Here is an 18,920-nt window from a genome sequence, read left to right on the forward strand (position 1 = left end):
ATGAATTATGGGGGGAAAACTTTTTCTAAAAATTCATAAGGATATCGTAAAAAATGGACATGCCCGGGATCTACTTCCACGCCGGGAAGAGGGGGGCCATCGTTGTCAAAACTGAGGCACCAAATAGCCACCAACAGTACCAGAGCGCCTCGCAGAATGGAATGCAGTTCGCCAATGCAATAATGAGCTGCTTAAATGATGGGGTTCTCCTTGGCTAGAGCATCGTGCTCATCAATGTCCCTATTAGAAAAGATAGTTAGCTTCAACAAGTCTTTCTGGTAGGTTAAAGATGCGCGCAGCAGGGACATACTTAGCCTCCCAAGGGTAGCAAATCCAGACATCGTCAGTGGTGACGGAGGCATGGTACCGACCACTTTCCATCATATCGGCGGGCAAAACACCCTTCTTGGGCTTGTTCTTGTTCTATTGAAGACAAAAGCCGGAAATTAGCAAAAGAAATTCCAAATCCTCCGTAACACGATAGCAAAGCAGTGTCTGGAGATAACGTACGTGGAGAACATAGACGAAAAAGTTAGTCTTCTCGCCCTCACGACCGAGCTGCTTCTGCGCCTCCTCAACATCCTTCTCGAGCTCGCGCACGGCATACTCAAGAGTTGTCCGGGTGTCATCGACCTCATCGACGATCAGGATGTTCTTGCCAATCAGGTTGGCCATCTCGAGAGAGCTCAGGTCCAGCCATTGAGTGCGGGTGACCTTGGTGCCGGGGACCTCCTCGGGATCACCGCGGCCGTGATCCTCGTAGAGGGACAGACCGATAGCCTGGATGGGGATGTTGGGGTCACCGGGACGCTTGAGGAAGGATCTATACGGCAGAAGAAAGATGTACGTTAGAGCTAGAACTAGAACTGGAAACCCTGCTGGTGCCTCGCTTCTTGGCGCATGCGCGCAAAGTCGAGTCGGGTCAGGACATACCGGAGAATGCGGGCAGGAACATAGCCACCACCACCGATGGCAATCATCAGGGTAGGGTGGAATTCCTTGAGGATAGCATCGGCGGACTGCTGGCACAGCTTGTGCACCTGGTTGTAGGTGACGTAGAACTTCTGGACCATTTTGGCGGGTTGAAATGAAGGAGAAGGTATGTCTTGACAGGAGTAACTGGGTTATATGCGATAAAATGCAAAGAGGAGCAATATAAGCTCAAGGAGGTCTGACACAAAAAGCAAGTCTTAGAAGGGAAGAAGCCGAGGAAAGTCGCAAAGTTCGAGGCCCACAGAAAAAAGGGCAGAAAATTTTCGGATCGGCATATTTTTTTTTTTTCTCATTTTATCGGCCTGGGCGCGGGGAGGCGCTTATCTCCGGCGGGGTCCCGCAGTCACCATAGTCACCCCTCTTCAACTACCTGTCAGGGTCTACAGGGACACAGTCTATACAGTCATTTACTCATTATCAATATGACCCTCTTCTCATTATATGATTCCTATCTCATATACTCATCATCTTTGCTATCGTTATCACCCCCACTTTCAAGTATACCACGTTGGAGCGGGGTATTCCTGCAGGAGCACGAACCGCCCGAGTTCTCGGTTCTTGTACGCCACCGGGTCATGTAGAGTATGAGTCCGGATATCGCGCCAGAATCGATCAAGCCCGACTTTCAACGCAGTGGCCCGAGCCCCAGTGACCTCAAAGATCCCCGATGTAACTCGAAGTCCAACATCCGTGGTGACCACCTTGACGCTGGCAATCCATTCCGCAACTTCGCCTCGCTCGTCTGCAGTGAGAGCCGATCGATCGGTTGAGTAGCGGTCATACAGTGTGGTGAGTTGGTCGCCAGCACGATCGGCTAGAGCTTCGGTGGCTCGGAGATGCGCGAAGAAGTTCCCGTAGCGCTCGAGGATGTAAAACTCGTCTGTTGGGGAGTCCTTGTTGTCGCCTCCGAAGGGCCAGGCTCGAGTTGAGCTTGTAGTGTACTTTGCTGCGAATTCCAGGGCTCCGATGGCGATGCCTAGGTAGAAATTGCTGAAGACGAGTTGAATTCTGTGCGAGATTGAAAGGAGATCAGTTAGCCATACGCGATCAAGGAGATGAGGACTGAAGACACTCACGTTGGCAGCAAGAGGCTAGCAAAAGGAATAAGGAGAATATCCTCACGAGGAGTCTTGCTCGACTCATCCCAGCCCAGGGCATCAGCCCATGGCACACGAACATTCTCAATCTTGACACCGCCAGATTCCGTCAAGCGAAGACCAATATTATGCCAATTGTAGGCAAACTGAATACCAGCCTGCTCAGTGGGAACGAGCGCAAAGATATGGCCCTCGGTGCCTTCAAGTACACCCTCCAGCACGGTGAGATCAGAAACAACACCTCCGGTATTGAAGTGCTTGGACCCGTTGAACACAAGATGGTCTCCATCAGATGTGATCTTCAGGTCGTTGTCACGAGGGTTCACAGCACCGCCCACGAAGTAGTTGTTCGAGAGGATGAGTTCATGGGTTCGCTCGGCTTGTTCAGGGGTTCCGACGATGCTGGCGGTGGTAGACCAAAGGAGATGGTAGCCCAATAGCATACCAATAGACCTATAGTGTCAGAACGTTAGAATTTGCTCCAATCGAAGACTCAAATAATATCCAATCTTTGACTATCACTCACCCATCCGCCTTCGCAACCTCCCGGATAGCCTTATACCCAACACTCCAAGGCTGTTCTCCACCACCATACTTCTTAGGCCCAAGCAGCTTCAGCAGACCCGAGTGCTTAAGCAGCGCCACCTCTGCACGAGGAGACTTATTCTCCTGATCTCGCTGTGCTGCATCCTGGGCCAGAACCTCGGCGACTTCACGTGCTCTTGCCAACCATGTGTCTGCAGTATCAGGAAGAGCAGACCATTTGGCCTGGTATTCGGCATAGACAGCCGGATTTGTCGCAGGGACTTGGGTCCTGGTCATTTTCAGGTATCACAAGTGTAGTTCGAGTACTCAAGTATGTAGATCAATCTTATTGAAGGTGAGTATAGGATCGATTCAACGCAGGGGAGGGGTCGGTATATCTAGTAGTTGCTCGAGACATACTTCGTACGTATGACATGCTGCCTGCATCAAATGATGCGATGTGTTGCTCGCAATTCTTAACCTAAAATTGAGGAATCGCGGTCTCATTGCGTTCGTCAATGTCGTGGAGTATGTCGTTATCGGGGTTTGGTGGAGGGGAGGGCAGATCACCTAACCGCTCACGCCCCACCACTACGGCCGAGTGGAAACTTTGATGAACTATGGTCTGGCGAAACTGGAGAGAGTATGGAGGTAGGTTCTACGGATATTGTAACTAATCAAAGGCAATAAGAGGAAAATCAAGCGAGGCTTAAAATTGACAGTATTATCGCCCAATAGCCTATGAGGCCTACCTCCTATCTTATGATCTCCCCCAAACGCTTTCTATATCCCATCGTAAATACAGCCATCACTGACTCTTCCTTTTCCCGAAATACCGCGAAGTATCACCCAACGGCAAATCCAAAAGCGAATCCTGCAAAAGCAAATGAAAAACAATATACCATCCAATCAAACCCGCAAGGAAACAAAACACGCCCCCCGATTTCTGCAACGCAACAGCAGCCGCAGCGTGGCCATCAGCTTTAGCAAAGTAACTAGCCGCAACAGTAAGAAATCCCAGATCCACCAGGAAAAACACCAGGATATACGCGATATTACTAGGAAGGGAAGCGACGAGAAAAGTAAACACAAACACAGTCCATAATATCATGAAGAATCCCACCGCATTGTTGTACTGCACTGTATCATCGCCGTATGCCTGTGCGATACCAAGGGATGGTATTAATAGGGCACCGTAGCCTGCGTAGAAAAGACCTGTTTAAATAAAGTGAATATCAGCTATACTGTTTACACGATGTGTAGTTCAAAGAGCATGGAACCCACCGAAAGCACTAAAGACCGTGTAAGCAAAACCATTTCCAATGGAAAGCTCCCACTGCGCCGTGATAACTAGACCAAAGGCTGCAATGAAGAAGAAATTGGCGACGAAGACATTATTGGTTGTGACGCCGCGCCATTCCATAAGACTCAGAGAGAGGGTTGTTAAGGTTGTTCCGAATGCGCCTAGAGCTAACGCAGACTGTAGTCGATATTAGTAAACAACGGCTCTCTGGTGCTTCATTGGAATGACATACTCCTGCACCGAGAGTTTTTGGCGCTTCTGCTTTTCGTTGGGGCGTTCCTTGGCTCTCGACATCTATGAAGTTCTTGCTACCAGTTGTAGCATCTTGGTACTCAGTGGACACCATCGTTTGACTTTTCAGATAGAAAGTCGATTTGCGTCACAAAGAAAAATCAATGAACTTCGCACTGCTCAATATGGGACTTCTAAATACAAGCTACCCGCATATCTTATAAAACTTCAAAGTATAATCGCATCATCGGGGGTATAGATGACGATGGAAGTTCTCAGCATCCCGCAGACGGTTCCTTGAATTGATCTACATAGTCTTTCTCTGAATTAATCATCAAGCTGAACTGACTCAAAATTGAAACCAGGATCAATCTTAGACGTAACTTTTGGATATTGCGGTATATACCTCTCCGACTATATCGGGTGGAGATCCTGCATCGCACAATCGTTCACCATATGATGTGCTCAGCCCGCTTCTAGAACGGGGACCAGCGAACCAATACTAGACGCGCATTTATTGTTTGCCCTACGCAATGAACTCTAATATCGTGCATGAAAGGGAGATCATGCATATTCTCTCGGCCGATTAATGCATGAGTTTAATCGCTCCACTGCTCCACAACAAAATCAAAGGTTTAATCTGAACCAGACCTCTAGCGTTTTGAAAGATCCAGGAATGAGCATCGCAAGTCGCATGTAGGAGCTTAAACAATAATTCTCTCACAGGAGACCATGTGACGCAAATAAACCTTTATTCTTAGTTTAATTCTATGACCCAGAAGCTGATTAGCGTCTAATATAGCCGGTTAGGAAGTAGCCGGATGTGATTCTAAAAGGGAGATCCAGCTATCTCTTTTCCTCGAAAAGATGTCATGCAAATAGATTCTTGACTCACTCAATGACTACGTACAGACATTTTGAAAACTTCTTTCTAGTGAGCATTCCGATTTAATCTTTAGACCATGAGATTTCTTTGTCTATAAAATCGATCAGCTATAATCTGAGTTGTTATTACAAATTCATAAAGTATTTTTCATTAGCCACAACCGGAGCTCCTGTAGAAGAAAAATCCAAAGATTTGCAAGTATTATGCAGAACATGTATCTAGAATTTTTAATGCAGGAAGATCATTCTATCTACATTCTAGAAGCATCATATAGTCACGCATTCCCCCGTGCTATTCAGGACTCGGCACTCGTGAATAATTAGACACTCACGAGTGTTAGATTCGACTTGGTTTAGATTAAGTAGATCACAAACTTCTTAAAGGAATATTGAGAAGAAGGAGCAAAAAGGGCTGGTTTTTCCGTTAGCCTCGTCCATGCGAGTGGCACGGTCACGTGGCCACACTGGCCCTAACTTACTGTAGGCATTACTTCTTCTACTATGATACTTTAGTAACATGGAATCAGATCAGAGAAGCCAAAAGTGCTAAATAATATTAATAATTTGCTTTTCTGCTTCAGGGTTCTCCTTTTAAAGATGGAATTATCCTCATAATGTCTACGGGGGATCTTCTAATGGGTCAGCTCATCGATTTTGCGAATAGTCTCTGCAGCTTTATGCATCAACTCCATGATTCCAAGTGCCATACCATGCTTCATGATAGTCTCGTGCTCTCTGTCGTATTATGGATTATTCCAATACGGAGTTTCGAAGCTCAAGGAGCTGTGCGTCTCCTTCATGTAGCAATACGGTCGTCACCGTCTTGTCATCTTCATATGCCTGTCTCCCTCGACGATATAATCGACTGAACCTCGACGACATAATCGATTGCCTCTTCACGACATAAGCATGGAATGATCAGGCAGTTGCAAAGCTATGAACTTCTCTTTCTCTTCTCACCTTTCTTCTTCCCTCGTCGTCCACCATTTCCATCAGATTTTGCGGGAAATCCATCATATCTCGGGTAAGTCATCATGTTATTCATCTCAACATGCCTCCTTATGAGGCCAATAGTCTGTTTCAGCTGACTGATCATAGCAGAAGCAGAAAAAATCATGGCTGAAAACATGAACTGGGTCGGGGACACTCCCCCCTACGGTCGGCCCTCCCGCAGAATGCAGGAAGTGACGGAGTTTGAGGAGCGAATGAACGCAGTTATCGCCCTTGACGGCGTTCTTGCCCTCGCCTTAGCTCGCCGAGCCCAGAACCCGCCGACATGGTTCATGCCAGATGGAACCATCCGACTCCTGCCCGAAGACTGCAGAATTAACCTTGCCGCCACTACCGACACCGATCCGACCTGCTGTCTCGACTTCGACCTCGAGCCCTTTAAGGAAGAGCTGCCACTGTGGAACCCACTGCCCATGCGGACTCGCCTCGTCGGTAAAGTGCGGGCCTCATTCACCCCCGACCAGTACCGCAATCCTGGCCGGGTCATCGAAGAAGTTGGTCAAGCCCAGCACAGCGTCTTGCTCGTGGTCGACCCGCCGACCCCCACCGCGGGAAGAGACGTCTACCTCCTCCCTAAGGCCGTCGCGCCTTACTTTGATCTCGTCACCGAAGGAGAGATCGTCATCGACATCCACGATGTCGAGATGAACGAAGACGCCGACACCGAAATCAAGCGTCTTGAGATCATCGTTACGCTCCTGGAAGAGTGGGACACGGCCTTCTCTCTCCAAATGTCAACCTTTGCGATTAAGGCACGCCGTTGGCGCGTGGAGCGTCGCGAGTGGGAGTTTGAGACCGTGCAGGCGATCTTCGTCACCCGGAACCTCCACATGCTCAGCCCGGACTTCGATCCCTCCAGCCTGGTTTTTGCCCGTTATTTTGTTTCTAAGCAGAACGAACTGGATCGGGCTGGAGGTGTTGCGGTCTGGGAGGGCGTGTGGGATAAGGAGGGGCTCGACGCCTTGGTCGCATGCCGGAATCAAGTCTTCATGACCGGGCTCCAGGTCAAGCGGATCCTTTTCGACCTGTTCACGGATGATGAGCTTCGTAAGGAGCGCAACCGCTTGCTCGTCGCGGATATGCGACGGTACTGGTGGGTCTTTGACGACGATTGATGTGGGCAATGCATATCAGTTGTGAAGCGGATGTGGGAGTTGGGGGATCGGGGACACCTGGTACAGAGAGGTAGTTTGGGTTGGTTCGGGTTCGGTTTTAGTTTCGGTTTCGGATTCTTTTTTGTCGGATTCTCTTATTTCTTGTTTTATTGTCAGTTTCTTTTCTTTTCGGGCGAGTATTTGACAGGGTCAACCCTGTGCAAACACTATTAATTCATTTTCAAGTTCGTCCCGAGAGCGCGCGCGAGTAGACAGGCTAGCATCTTCAGCGCTTAGTTTGGCTTCGATCTTGGCAGTAGAGGCAGGCGTTTTGTTAATTTCAATTCAGCGAGGTAATGTAGAGCAGGGTTTAGCTTGGGGAGTTCTCTGCGGCCTTTGGAAAAAAACAAAGGTTGTTCATGTATGTGCGTTCAACGTGTTGAATATCTGGGTGATGCAGCTTATGACATTCCTTTCACACAGATGATTTATTGGTCTCATCGGACATCTCTGCATCGGGCTGAACCTGATGGATCGCAAACCCACCCTCATCTCTATCTTCTCCCTTTTGCGGCCACAAAATCTGGTGTGTGACAATAGCTCGAATCATCATGTAGCATACAAAGAAGTACATGAGTATCAATGGGAGAATTGCCACACATCCAACGATATTAATCGCCTTGCAAGAGAATGCCTTGCCGATGGCAAATGTCGCAGTAATCAGGGAAGTATTTGGAAAAACAAACGAGAACCAAGTCATTGAGAAGACCATTCGACCTGGGCCGATAGCAGACCAGTGTGCTGCGCTTGCAATGATGAAAAAGAAGATTGCCAGCCTATCATGATATAAAGTTGTAAAGTTAGTCTCCATAGTCACCAAAGAAAGGGCAAATAGGGAGGAGAATGTTATTACCCCCATAGCCACAATGCGGCAAAATCAACCACCACCCTTAATACATCAGCAGCCAGTTCTCCATTTCCCATGAAATCCGCTGGGAATGAACGCTTCGCCGAAGCTGCCATATTCACAATTCCCGCGACAGTAAAGCCACTAGGTCCCACAGAAACAAACATTCCTGGGCGAATATTTTCCTTGGGAAGCTTTTGGGTCATGAGTCGATAGATAAAGGCCGAGTAGACCATCAACGACACTAGAAACCCAACGCCTTGAATGGTTGTTCCTCCGATAATAATGCGTAGGGAGCGAGCCTGTTCGAGTTTTGCGCTCAGGATTCCGGCGTGAGGACCTATGATAAGCATGGGGTAGGCGGGGAAAATCCAAATCGGAGTCATTTGGGCGATAGTAAAGGTCTGGGTGGACCACCTGAGGACTTTCATTAGTATCTGAAGTCTGAAGCTTTCCAATAGCTAGAGCAGCTATGATTCGTGACTTACAGAACGAGATAGATGCCTGCAGAGAATATCACAGCAAGAACAGCATCAATCCAGAATAATATCCCGACGGCTTCCATCAACCAGGGGCCGGTATTCTCAGGTCCATATTGGGAGATGTTGATTAGGATAGTGCCAAAGGAGACGACACAAGCAGGAACGAATAGCGACTCGGTGGGATGTAGAAATGATGCTTTGAAGGTGTACGGGTAGTGGTAGAATCTGGCTAACAGAAGCCCCCAGATGAAGAGGTACAGAGCAATGTTGATCAGAAAAATGACCGTTCCAATTGTATCCAATCCGCGGAAGCGATAAGGGACTGTATCACATGAGCACTGACGTATCAAAAGAGATCAAGCACTACTACCTTCATACAACACATTCGCCAACCCCCCAGTAGCCATCGTCAAGGTAAAATATGCCCAAGTAACATGACGAATACGCTTCTTCCATTTAAGACTCGACGCCGAAGCATCCGTCACTTTCCGAGTAAGTTCTGCGCCATCACGATCCACGCAATGGCTAAAATTCTTGTTATCACTTGTCTGGTCGGTCGCTCGAGAAGCGACTTTGTAAAAAGCGGCTTCCAATGCAGATGTATGAACCTGGCGGGCATTGCTACTGCTACCCAGACAAGGAGCATCCGCTACGCCCAGAACAGCAAGAGTCCGCTCTGCATCTTCGATCGTTGGTGTCCGGTAGCCATCGTCGCCGGGGCTTCTCAAGTACCTAGGAACCCGCTGTAGGTCTGTGGAGTAGGACATGGCGATGTACAACTAGCGGGTGTAGCGCTTGGGGAGCCGAGACCAAGAGATAAACCTAGTTTCCCTCATACACACAGCAATAGGATAGGTACCGCCGTCCTGATAGCAATAGGACCATGGATCAAACCAGGGAGAGGAGTATTTTCTTAACCGTCGGACGGCGACGAGAAGAAAATACGAAACAGAAACAAAAGCACCTCGTGGAAGCCACCAAGAAGGCTAATATGACGTCTCACCAGCAAAGACGAGCGATACAGCGGTAACAACCAACCAAAGTGCAGACCTCGTTTCCGATTCGTAGAAAATTAGGCCCATTTAACGTGGAGAATTCGGAACTCGGACACCAGTACACGATCCTTCAGCCCTGATTTGCAACGAATAAAAAACGGGCGGCGATGACGTGGAGCGATGAACCGGGATCGTGAGATGGAGGAGCGGGGGAGAGGAGAGTCTGAAGAAATCGAAAACGACTAAACATCTAGTTACGGGGAATGAACGACATCTTAAATCTGTAGCCTGTACTTTTGAGTTAGGTGGAGGTTTGCCGAACTCAAATATTCGCAGATCGCCGCGATAGGCGGGTTGTTATTCACTTTAGGAGGTTTTCTATTGGATTCATTGGCCATGGGGATTGACGTTGGGTTCTCCTCGGGAATCGGCACTTGTAGCGGGTGTGTCCACCGTCAATTTGGGGCGGGGGTTTCCGTGATTTCGGAGAGATTTACTGCAAATAGTAAATGCAAATGCATAGCAGCCCGACTGTAGGGATCGTGTATTAAGGATAGACTTTGATAGGGTACTAGGAGCTGGGAATAATGAAAGCCTGGAACTGGAACTATATTGATGATGGAAATATAAAATGGTGGAAGTATGGACTGGATCCGCCCGCCACAGGATCTCCTCCACAAGCTTGGCAGGAGACTGCCAGGAATCGGTCTATTCTAATTGCTTGACTGGTACAAGTAGAGATTTAGATAGAAAATTTTGTTGCTTTGTTGCTTATCTCTGCCGTTTCGTTCTAGAGGATCCAGGTACATAGAACAACAACAACATCCTAAAGAAGTAATAGGGTTTAGGGTTGTCTACTAAAGCTCCCCTGTGATGAGCCGAGGTTCATTACACCTGACATCCAGTAATCAGATAGGAGGACCCTTGACCTCTTCATTTCTCTCCAGCATATAAAAGCACTAAAGCTACTATTCCAGACCATTAACCAGTTTCTTAATTATAGCTTCCCCTCGAATCAACGCGTGATCATGCCAGGAGTCACGGACACGCGCAAGTCCGTGCTGATCACCGGGTAAGCATCCCAGCTTGCGCAAGACGCGCCTCAAGACACCGTCGCGCAAACCAAACCTCTGACAAAAGTAACAGGTGCTCGCCCGGCGGCATTGGTAACTCTCTTGCACGCGAGTTCAACCGCAATGGATTGCGCGTGTTTGCCACGGCTCGACAGGCCGCTACCATTGCTGACTTGGCTGAGATCGGCATCGAGACCCTGAGCCTGGTGGTCGATGACCAGGAGAGTGTCAAGGCGTGTTTCGCTGATGTTCAGAAAAGACTTGGGGACAAGGGTCTTGATTATCTCGTGAACAATGCGTGAGTTAGCCGACCCGGAGTATGTTTTGTTTCGATTTGACTTAAACTAATCACCATGGATAGCGGCCGAAGTATGTTTATCTGTTTATCACGACATTTGAAGAAGCTGATTCATTCAACTAACTGGCTAATACTAGACTACACTGTTCCTGCCATGGAGGTGGAGCTAGACGAGGCTCGTCTGACATTCGAGACCAATCTTTTTTCGGTCATCACCATGTGCCAGACCTTCGTGCCGCTTTTGATTAAAGCTAAGGGCACTATCGTGCAGATTGGTTCTGTTGCTGGGGTATATATCAACCGGTTATCATACCAAAATAGAGAAGTCTATATACTGACGCTACACAGATCATCCCTTACGTGTTTGGGTCAGTCTACAATGCCTCCAAGGCTGCTCTACATTCCTTCAGCGATACCCTCCGTGTCGAGTTAGCTCCATATGAGTAAGTCTCCCCAATGAAACAAAGACATCTAGTCCACCATTTAAGCCGTATGCGCTAACCTCCGAACAGCGTCAAGGTGATCACCGTCGTTACCGGCGGCGTTCAATCTCGCATTGCTCGTACCGAGCGCACATTGAAGCCCGACTCGATGTATCTCCCTATCGAGGAAGAATACAACCGTCGTGTGGTGCATAGCCAACACAATGCCATGCCCAATGAAAAGTATGCCCGCAGCGTGGTCACCCAGGTACTGTATGGATCGGCACCATGGCGCTGGCTGTGGCCATGGGCACAGGGTCGCAAGACCACGATCTGGGAGGGTCGGATGAGCTGGCTGATCTGGTTGCTGTCGGGTGGATGGGCCTGGAATGGGCTGTTTACCCGGATTATGACCCGTATGTTCAAGCTGTGGAAGATTAAGGCGGCGTTGAAGAAGTAGGAAGGGAGATGGTCGGTTGAAGACGGGACTAGATCTGGTGGTTGAGATGAGATTTTGCTATACCCTGAGTAACTGTTATGTAATAATGCGATGGGACAATTTGTATTACAATAAACATCTAATCTTGTATAGTATTCATACTATTTTTTGAGATATATCATCTCATTACTACCTTCTTAGAATGAACCGAAGCCAGTTCCGTGATATTCGCGTCTGCGCCCGAGGTACGGCTGAGTCAGCCAGGGACCGGCTGCTGGTTGGCTGCGACACCCGATTTTACCGCGACGCAATGCCATCCCGAGAAAAAGAAAGCTGTTCTCCCGGTCCGACTAACCTCCAATTCTCCCTAAAGGGTTCTCGATCCTCAACTCTTCTTCGAATCCTATACTCTTCCATCCTACCCTCTCCCCTCTCCTCTCTTCCCCTTCCTTTTTATTCACAATGTTCAAGCTCGCCCGCGGTCGCCCAATTGCCGCGGCTCTCAGGGCTGCGACGGTGAGATCTGCCTCGAATGCCGTGCTATCGGGCCGTACCCGGTTTTTGTTGATGAACTGCAAACTGATTCATGTCATGTCTATCAATCTAGGAGTCCTCCGTCTCTTCCCGTCTGGCTCAGCAGCAGAAGCGGAACCTGTCCATCCACGAGTACCTGTCCGCTCGTCTCCTGAAGCAGGTATGTCCAGCGCGTTCAGATCCTGCGGTCGCGGAAAGAATCGGTGATATACATTGTGTTTCGGGTCGGTTTGCTGATAATCGAGGATAGTACGGTGTCGGTGTCCCCAAGGGCGAGGTTGCTTCTACCGCTGAGGAGGCTGAGAAGGTCGCCAAGTCTATCGGTATATCATCCTATCTCCAGACTTTCCTGGCCCCCTTCTTTGCGCTCTCCCGCCTAACACTCCACGACTAGGAAACGATGACATGGTTATCAAGGCCCAGGTCCTGGCTGGTGGCCGTGGTAAGGGTACCTTTGACAACGGTCTCAAGGGTGGTGTCCGTGTGATCTACTCGTAAGTTTTTTATCCCGCCTACGACAGAATCCGATATCCCTCGGTACATTCGGTGTCTGTTAGACACTGCGATAAGCGGAAGAACAAGCTAACCTATGTGTTTCTTTGCAGTCCTGCCGAGGCCAAGATCTTCGCCCACGAGATGATCGGCCACAAGCTCGTTACGAAGCAGACCGGTGCCGCTGGCCGTCTCTGCAACTCCGTCTACATTTGCGAGCGCAAGTTCGCCCGTCGCGAGTTCTACCTCGCCATCCTCATGGACCGTGGCACCCAGAGCCCCGTCATCGTCGCCTCCTCCCAGGGTGGTATGGACATTGAGACCGTCGCCAAGGAGAACCCCGATGCCATCATCACCACCCCCATCGACATCCACACCGGTGTCACCGACGAGATCGCCCGCACCATCGCTACCGACCTCGGCTTCTCCGAGCAGTGCATCGAGGAGGCCAAGACCACCATCCAGAACCTGTACAAGGTTTTCATGGACAAGGACGCCACTCAGATCGAGATTAACCCTCTGTCCGAGACCTCCGACCACCAGGTCCTGGCTATGGACGCCAAGCTGGGCTTCGATGACAACGCCGAGTTCCGCCAGAAGGAGGTCTTCTCGTGGCGCGATGTCACCCAGGAGGATGCCGACGAGGTTAAGGCTGCCGAGTTCGGCTTGAACTTCATCAAGCTGGATGGTGACATTGGCTGCCTGGTCAACGGTGCCGGTCTGGCCATGGCCACCATGGATATCATCAAGTTGAACGGCGGTAGCCCCGCTAACTTCCTTGACGTCGGTGGTGGTGCTACCCCCGCTGCCATCAAGAGCGCTTTCGAGCTGATCACCAGCGACCCCAAGGTGTCTGCCATCTTCGTCAACATCTTCGGTGGTATCGTCCGCTGTGACGCCATCGCCCAGGGTCTGATCAACGTTGTGCAGGACATGGGTCTCCGCACTCCCATTGTTGCCCGTCTCCAGGGTACCAACATGGAGCAGGCTCACAAGCTGGTATGATATACCCCTACCCTTTTTTGTCCCTTGAAGCCCTTACTAACATCATATCTTTCCAGATCAACGAGTCAGGCCTCAAGATTTTCTCCATCGAGGACCTCCAGAACGCCGCCGAAAAGTCCGTGCAGTTCTCCAAGGTCGTCAAGATGGCCCGCGAGATCGACGTCGGTGTCGAGTTCACCCTCGGAATCTAAATGATTCAGACCTAAATTTAAAATGGAATTTTAAATTGTCTGAGTCTACGGATCTTTCAAGGTGAAGAAGAAGAAGAAGAAGGAGGAGGAGGCCATGCATTGGGAGCCTGCGAGCCAGCTTCATGGGGACCATTTGACGTCTTTGTTTGTTTTTTAATCTAGAGAACACCCACCCACCCTGTGTGTGCTTGGCTGCGGCGCGCCTGTTCCTGTGTCATTTACATTTCTTTTTGTCACTGTATTCTTGAGTGTTTCTATGATTTTTATATCATTTCCTAATTGGAAGAAGTGAGATGATGACTCGGTTGTTTCGTATGGAGAGATACCGAAACCTTGTAGATGTTCGTGTTGGTAGGGAGATCTTGTGCCTTCATGGTACCTCTTTGTGGTGAATCTTGATAGTGTTACTTGTGGACTTGAGAGCGGGACTGGATTACAAGTTTCAAGTTTGTCCTAATATGTGAACGTGAGCTATCGTGAGACCCAAGATCTTTTGACTATGCTGTGACCTATGTGGTATGACTTGTGAACCAACTCTCACGATATGCTTCTAGTCTCTTTGCGTCGCCTTCTCAGTCGATTTCCAAATATCCATAGTACTCTAGCCCCAAAGACCAGGAACTGCGGGTCCCTCAAAATGCGCAGACACTGCTCGACTAGTCGTGCCAGATGTATCCGTTCGAAGTGCCTGGCATGGCCTTAGATGTAGCAATCATGTATTTCCGGGGGTTACCATCCTCAACAAAGGCATACAGAATACCCCTCACGGTGCACATGAACTGACGTCCGTGGGAAAGCTCGGGTGGGAACGTGTGCATGATGAGCAATCCGTCCATTTCCAAAGAGGACGTGGCCTCTACAGGCCCACGGCCCTCTTCTATGTGTGGGTTCTCGACCACCCCCTCTTGGCTGCGATGAACTTCAACTTTACTCCATGTGTTCGTGTTGACGCTTCTTGCGACAGGACGCTCGAGGGCGGTTACTTCTCGTTGGGCAGCACGGTGATGATAGCCGTCGACAGTGATGAGACGGAGCCCTTAAGGATAGTAACCAGTCTGAATGGGTATGGTGACCCCATCAAGCGAGTTGGCGAGCGCTGGGGACGGTCGTTGTGGCTTTGCAGCGCTGCAGGCAGTGCAATGGAACCAATATGCTTCTGCATGGCATCGGGCCAGAGGGGGTCCTCCAGGCCCAGGCTATTAATGAGCAGGACAAGGTTCTCAAATGCAGGATCTATGATTGATGTACAATGACTCAAACCTCGAGCAAAAGTTGTAATGTACATGTTGAGAAGGGGTGAAGAATTGAGTATGTTGCGAGTGAGGATGTAGTATTTAACAGTGTGATACTGAGAGACTGACAGTTGAACCCTCACGGTCCAGGGGGAGGTGCTCAGTGATCTGTCCCCGAGGTAACCCTCGCCGCGGCACGACACAACGGCGCTGACGAGAGGGCCTGTTGCCATGTCCGGGATACCGATAGTATTATGTTAGCCTCTGAATGAAATTAACACAAGTTTTACATCAGATGATGTCAGAGTATACCCTTCGTAGCCGGACAATTTCCACTACTGGCAAGTGCTCCGCGACAAGAGACGCGATTTCGAGGGGCAGGCTCCCCAAAATGTCATACGGGAAAGTATTGCTCCCATTTTTTGCTTTGATCCTGTGCCACTCATCTGGTGACAGCTGAGCGGGTAGATCGTGCCAGCTATAGACAGTGATCATCTTTCATGCTTTGGCTTGGCTGACAGGGCAAAAATGATACATACATCTCTTGCCGGCATGAGTCCGGCAGATTTTGGTATTGCTGCAAGAGGCCTGCGACCTCTGAATCGATATCCATGAGGGATGGCAGGGGAAGCTTTTATGCTCAAGGTGCTCAGATGGAAGGAGTGAGGGATCGGGTGACGAGATGGGACCACCCTTCCAGGCGTTATCCTTCGCAGGCAGAAGGGAGAGGTGTAAAAAATGACTGGAAAGTGAGAGAGTTGTCGATCAGGCAAGATGCTTAAGTTGAATTTTCCAACCCAGAAAAGGGACGTAGACTGAGGGAGAGAAGAAAGGAGAGAAAGAAGAGAAGGAGGGAGACAAGGAAGAGAAGAGTGAGAGAAGGAAGAGAAGATTCTAGCAGAGTCAGAAACATCCTTGTATAGACTGACTGCCTGTGAACTCACAGATGGTAGAAAGCTCCAGCCACCAAAGGACCAGACAAGTGACGTCTTGCACCAGAAGTTAGAACGTAGTCGTTGTTTTGACTCGATATGGGATTCGAATATGCTGTTTCTTGGATTCGCTATCGGGGTTGGTGAGCTGTGAGTCGTGAGTCGTGTATCTGTAAAGCGAGGAATATCATACTCCAGAGAAGAGGAGTGGAGCATCTACTTTGGCTGAGGCTAATCGTACGATAGACTATTCCATTTTGGGATATGGTGGAGAATACGTACATGTACACTGGATCTCTGATATCTAGACTGGAGAAACAGTTTTACAAAGGGATTATGCATGCTTTAACTTTACCTTTCATGAAAGATTTTTCTATATGTTATTTGATCCTTTATTAATAGCTAGAAGGCTTAGTAGGTACTATGAGGATATATAGTTATTCATAATTCTGCAATGGAATAGTCTGGCGTGCAAAGGCTCGCGCGATTAGCCTCAGCCAAAGAATATAGGCCATCAAGCACAAGATGGGTCTTTCAAAATATAAGCTCGTTCACCCGGTCCACGGCTTCTCGGTCCTCTAGATCAGGCTCATCCATAGTCCCGACATTCATTTGCTCGTCATCAAAGACGATTAAGAAACGAGCATCGCCCATGATCCATGGGGTATACTCAGCCTCTATCGTGCGGTGGATATAGTAATCATACCATATCGATAGGTTTTCAGGGTCCGTCATAGCTTTAGACTTCATGATTACGTACTGACTGGAATATGTGCTCACACGGGGAGCATAGATCACACCTCGCTCGGGGCAGGTGAGATCATGAACATCTGTTGGAAATGTGTGGAAAACGACTCGTTCGTCGGGCTCAATGGACAAGCAGAACAGGCGACTGCTCTCTATGAAATCTTTCTCAATCTCTTCACGAGTATACATAACCATGTTAGACTGGCCGGAATAGAGCGTCCCACCTGAGTCCAAGATCCCCGCAAAATAGGTCGCTTGCTCAGGAAAAGCCGAAACTGATATCGGCTGGTAACGCCAAGAAAGTAAGCACCATTCATGTCTGCTGTCCAAGGCATGTTTTTCTATGCGCAGCTGGCAATCTTGAATGGGCACTTTGCTCCAATTTTGCTTCTCGTCCTTTGCGCAGAGACAGACTGTGGTGATCTGGTCTTCTGAAGGATGAAGCGCTAGGGCGATAACAGACCCGGTCTCCATGGTCCGAGCAATTCTTGTTTTGAAGCACCAGTGGACAACACAGTGATGAAATTGAACCAAGACCTTGGTTCCGCTGATCAACATGTTCAAGAAGTCGATGGAAGGAATCCGAAACGATGAGAACTCGAAAGTGTCAATATTCCAGACATGACAATAACCTCTGATCGACACTGCAGCAATGAAAGGCTTGGCAAATTGAAGAGAGCACAATTTTTCTCTGTTGTCTGTGGTGAACTTCTTTCTGTTCTCATTGACTAGGTCCAAGACGACCACGGTCGTTAGGTTCTCCTTTGGATCCAGCCAAGCACAGCTGCTGTCTGAATAGGTGACGAAAGTCCTTGGATCAAGATCGAGTTCACTATGATTTTGCGTGTCCTCTATCGGTAACGGGAATGGCATCGTGGTAACTTTGTATGGATTTCCTTGTTCCAGGCGGTGTCTTCTTTTAACAATCTTGGTAAATGAGGCGGTAGAGTAAGAGGTGAAATCATGGCCCGAGTTAGGGGTACTCGCAGTGACCATGGTATCAGGGGAGACTGTTGGAGCGGAGGTCAAAGTACCAGGTGCACGTGTGTCCAGTTGAGGCTCAGATGAAGACAGTGCCCAGGGATCTTTGCCCAGGGTTGCTCGAGCCGCAGCACGACACAGCGAAGGAGATGACAAGACTTGTTGCCATCGTTGCGAGACCTGTTCATTAGTATGTTAGTCTCTCGATAAACATGATAATTTCTTCTCCCGAACATGGATCATTCCAGCGTACCCTTCGAAGGCGGATGATATCAACGAGTGGCAAGCACTCGGCCACAAGGGCGGCAAGCTCTAAGGGCAGCTTCCCCAGGATATCATACTGGAAAGTATGAACATCAGCTTGTGCCTTGATTTCACGCCAACCATCTCGAGGCAGCTGATCCAAGATGCCACGCAAGCTGTAGACTGGGTCAGCTTTTATCCTTTCGCTTCAGGTGAAGGGCAAATCAATGCCTCGTATGGATGGATACATACATAGCTTGGCGACTTGACTTGGGCAGGTCCTGGTATTGCCTCAGAAGGGCTTGATCCTCGGAAATGATATCCATGACTGAGACAAGGAGACCTTCATGGAGGTTGAAGGTGTGAGAGTGTGTTGGATTAGAATAGGAACGAGTACGAGCTTCGTGGTTGTGTTGATGATCCGTGAGCGTGTGAGGGCGAGGCGAGTATCGCTCCAGAGAGAAGAGGAGTGGAGCATCACCAGTCAGTCTCATTCCTCCTTCTTCAACCACCGAAACCACCAACTTTCCCCCCCTTTTCTCTCTCCACCTTCCATCGTCTTTTCTTCCAACTGTCAACTTCCACCTCAAACCTCGTCGCTTGCCTTGTTATAACTAGTCTTGATTGTGTCAACCTCGCCACTCCCCCCGATCCCTGAGCTTCACCAGTGCTGCAGATCCCCGACCGAGACGCGCTGCTCCGGTTGCTCCCCTCTTCCCCCTTCCCCGCAGCTTTCCAGAACCTCAGCGCAAACCTCCTCTCGAGAACCCGAAACTCCCTTCCTTTCCGATCACCTCCTCTCTCGACT

General features: G+C 49.2%; 10 protein-coding genes across 10 annotated transcripts; 3 read left to right on the forward strand and 7 right to left on the reverse strand.

The window, feature by feature from the left end:
* Positions 1–191: 191 nt before the first annotated feature.
* On the reverse strand, positions 192–1,073 carry N7473_006920 (xanthine phosphoribosyltransferase; the record flags this gene model as incomplete). Its single annotated transcript, XM_057152860.1, has 4 exons — positions 192–240; positions 311–423; positions 511–823; positions 934–1,073. 4 exons carry the CDS (start codon positions 1,071–1,073, stop codon positions 192–194), a joined length of 615 nt encoding a protein of 204 aa, XP_057007198.1.
* A 414-nt stretch (positions 1,074–1,487) lies between these two features.
* N7473_006921 (thermophilic desulfurizing enzyme family protein) lies at positions 1,488–2,912 on the reverse strand (the record flags this gene model as incomplete). Its single annotated transcript, XM_057152861.1, has 3 exons — positions 1,488–2,001; positions 2,070–2,543; positions 2,617–2,912. 3 exons carry the CDS (start codon positions 2,910–2,912, stop codon positions 1,488–1,490), a joined length of 1,284 nt encoding a protein of 427 aa, XP_057007199.1.
* Positions 2,913–3,423: 511 nt separating this feature from the next.
* N7473_006922 (uncharacterized protein) lies at positions 3,424–4,264 on the reverse strand (the record flags this gene model as incomplete). The annotated part of the gene is made up of 3 exons (XM_057152862.1): positions 3,424–3,830; positions 3,900–4,095; positions 4,151–4,264. 3 exons carry the CDS (start codon positions 4,262–4,264, stop codon positions 3,424–3,426), a joined length of 717 nt encoding a protein of 238 aa, XP_057007200.1.
* Positions 4,265–6,149: 1,885 nt separating this feature from the next.
* N7473_006923 (uncharacterized protein) lies at positions 6,150–7,160 on the forward strand (the record flags this gene model as incomplete). The annotated part of the gene is made up of 1 exon (XM_057152863.1): positions 6,150–7,160. One exon carries the CDS (start codon positions 6,150–6,152, stop codon positions 7,158–7,160), a length of 1,011 nt encoding a protein of 336 aa, XP_057007201.1.
* A 345-nt stretch (positions 7,161–7,505) lies between these two features.
* N7473_006924 (tellurite-resistance/dicarboxylate transporter family protein) lies at positions 7,506–9,295 on the reverse strand (the record flags this gene model as incomplete). The annotated part of the gene is made up of 4 exons (XM_057152864.1): positions 7,506–7,975; positions 8,053–8,463; positions 8,535–8,850; positions 8,899–9,295. 4 exons carry the CDS (start codon positions 9,293–9,295, stop codon positions 7,615–7,617), a joined length of 1,485 nt encoding a protein of 494 aa, XP_057007202.1. The 3' UTR covers positions 7,506–7,614.
* Positions 9,296–10,551: 1,256 nt separating this feature from the next.
* On the forward strand, positions 10,552–11,776 carry N7473_006925 (SDR family oxidoreductase; the record flags this gene model as incomplete). The annotated part of the gene is made up of 6 exons (XM_057152865.1): positions 10,552–10,595; positions 10,670–10,894; positions 10,958–10,965; positions 11,032–11,183; positions 11,243–11,337; positions 11,407–11,776. The coding sequence occupies 6 exons, from the start codon at positions 10,552–10,554 to the stop codon at positions 11,774–11,776; spliced, it is 894 nt and encodes a 297-aa protein (XP_057007203.1).
* A 441-nt stretch (positions 11,777–12,217) lies between these two features.
* On the forward strand, positions 12,218–13,977 carry N7473_006926 (succinate--CoA ligase (GDP-forming) subunit beta; the record flags this gene model as incomplete). Its single annotated transcript, XM_057152866.1, has 6 exons — positions 12,218–12,271; positions 12,363–12,449; positions 12,540–12,612; positions 12,684–12,783; positions 12,895–13,780; positions 13,843–13,977. The coding sequence occupies 6 exons, from the start codon at positions 12,218–12,220 to the stop codon at positions 13,975–13,977; spliced, it is 1,335 nt and encodes a 444-aa protein (XP_057007204.1).
* A 979-nt stretch (positions 13,978–14,956) lies between these two features.
* N7473_006927 (sterol regulatory element binding protein sre1 protein) lies at positions 14,957–15,262 on the reverse strand (the record flags this gene model as incomplete). Its single annotated transcript, XM_057152867.1, has 1 exon — positions 14,957–15,262. One exon carries the CDS (start codon positions 15,260–15,262, stop codon positions 14,957–14,959), a length of 306 nt encoding a protein of 101 aa, XP_057007205.1.
* Positions 15,263–15,500: 238 nt separating this feature from the next.
* On the reverse strand, positions 15,501–15,822 carry N7473_006928 (uncharacterized protein; the record flags this gene model as incomplete). Its single annotated transcript, XM_057152868.1, has 2 exons — positions 15,501–15,687; positions 15,749–15,822. 2 exons carry the CDS (start codon positions 15,820–15,822, stop codon positions 15,501–15,503), a joined length of 261 nt encoding a protein of 86 aa, XP_057007206.1.
* Positions 15,823–16,562: 740 nt separating this feature from the next.
* N7473_006929 (F-box protein) lies at positions 16,563–18,606 on the reverse strand (the record flags this gene model as incomplete). Its single annotated transcript, XM_057152869.1, has 3 exons — positions 16,563–18,049; positions 18,123–18,288; positions 18,365–18,606. 3 exons carry the CDS (start codon positions 18,604–18,606, stop codon positions 16,676–16,678), a joined length of 1,782 nt encoding a protein of 593 aa, XP_057007207.1. The 3' UTR covers positions 16,563–16,675.
* Between the last annotated feature and the right edge of the window lie 314 nt (positions 18,607–18,920).

The sequence above is a fragment of the Penicillium subrubescens genome (genome assembly GCF_028828155.1).
Source record: "Penicillium subrubescens strain IBT 31985 chromosome Unknown utg000005l_segment0_segment0, whole genome shotgun sequence".
Taxonomy (NCBI): Eukaryota; Fungi; Ascomycota; class Eurotiomycetes; order Eurotiales; family Aspergillaceae; genus Penicillium; species Penicillium subrubescens.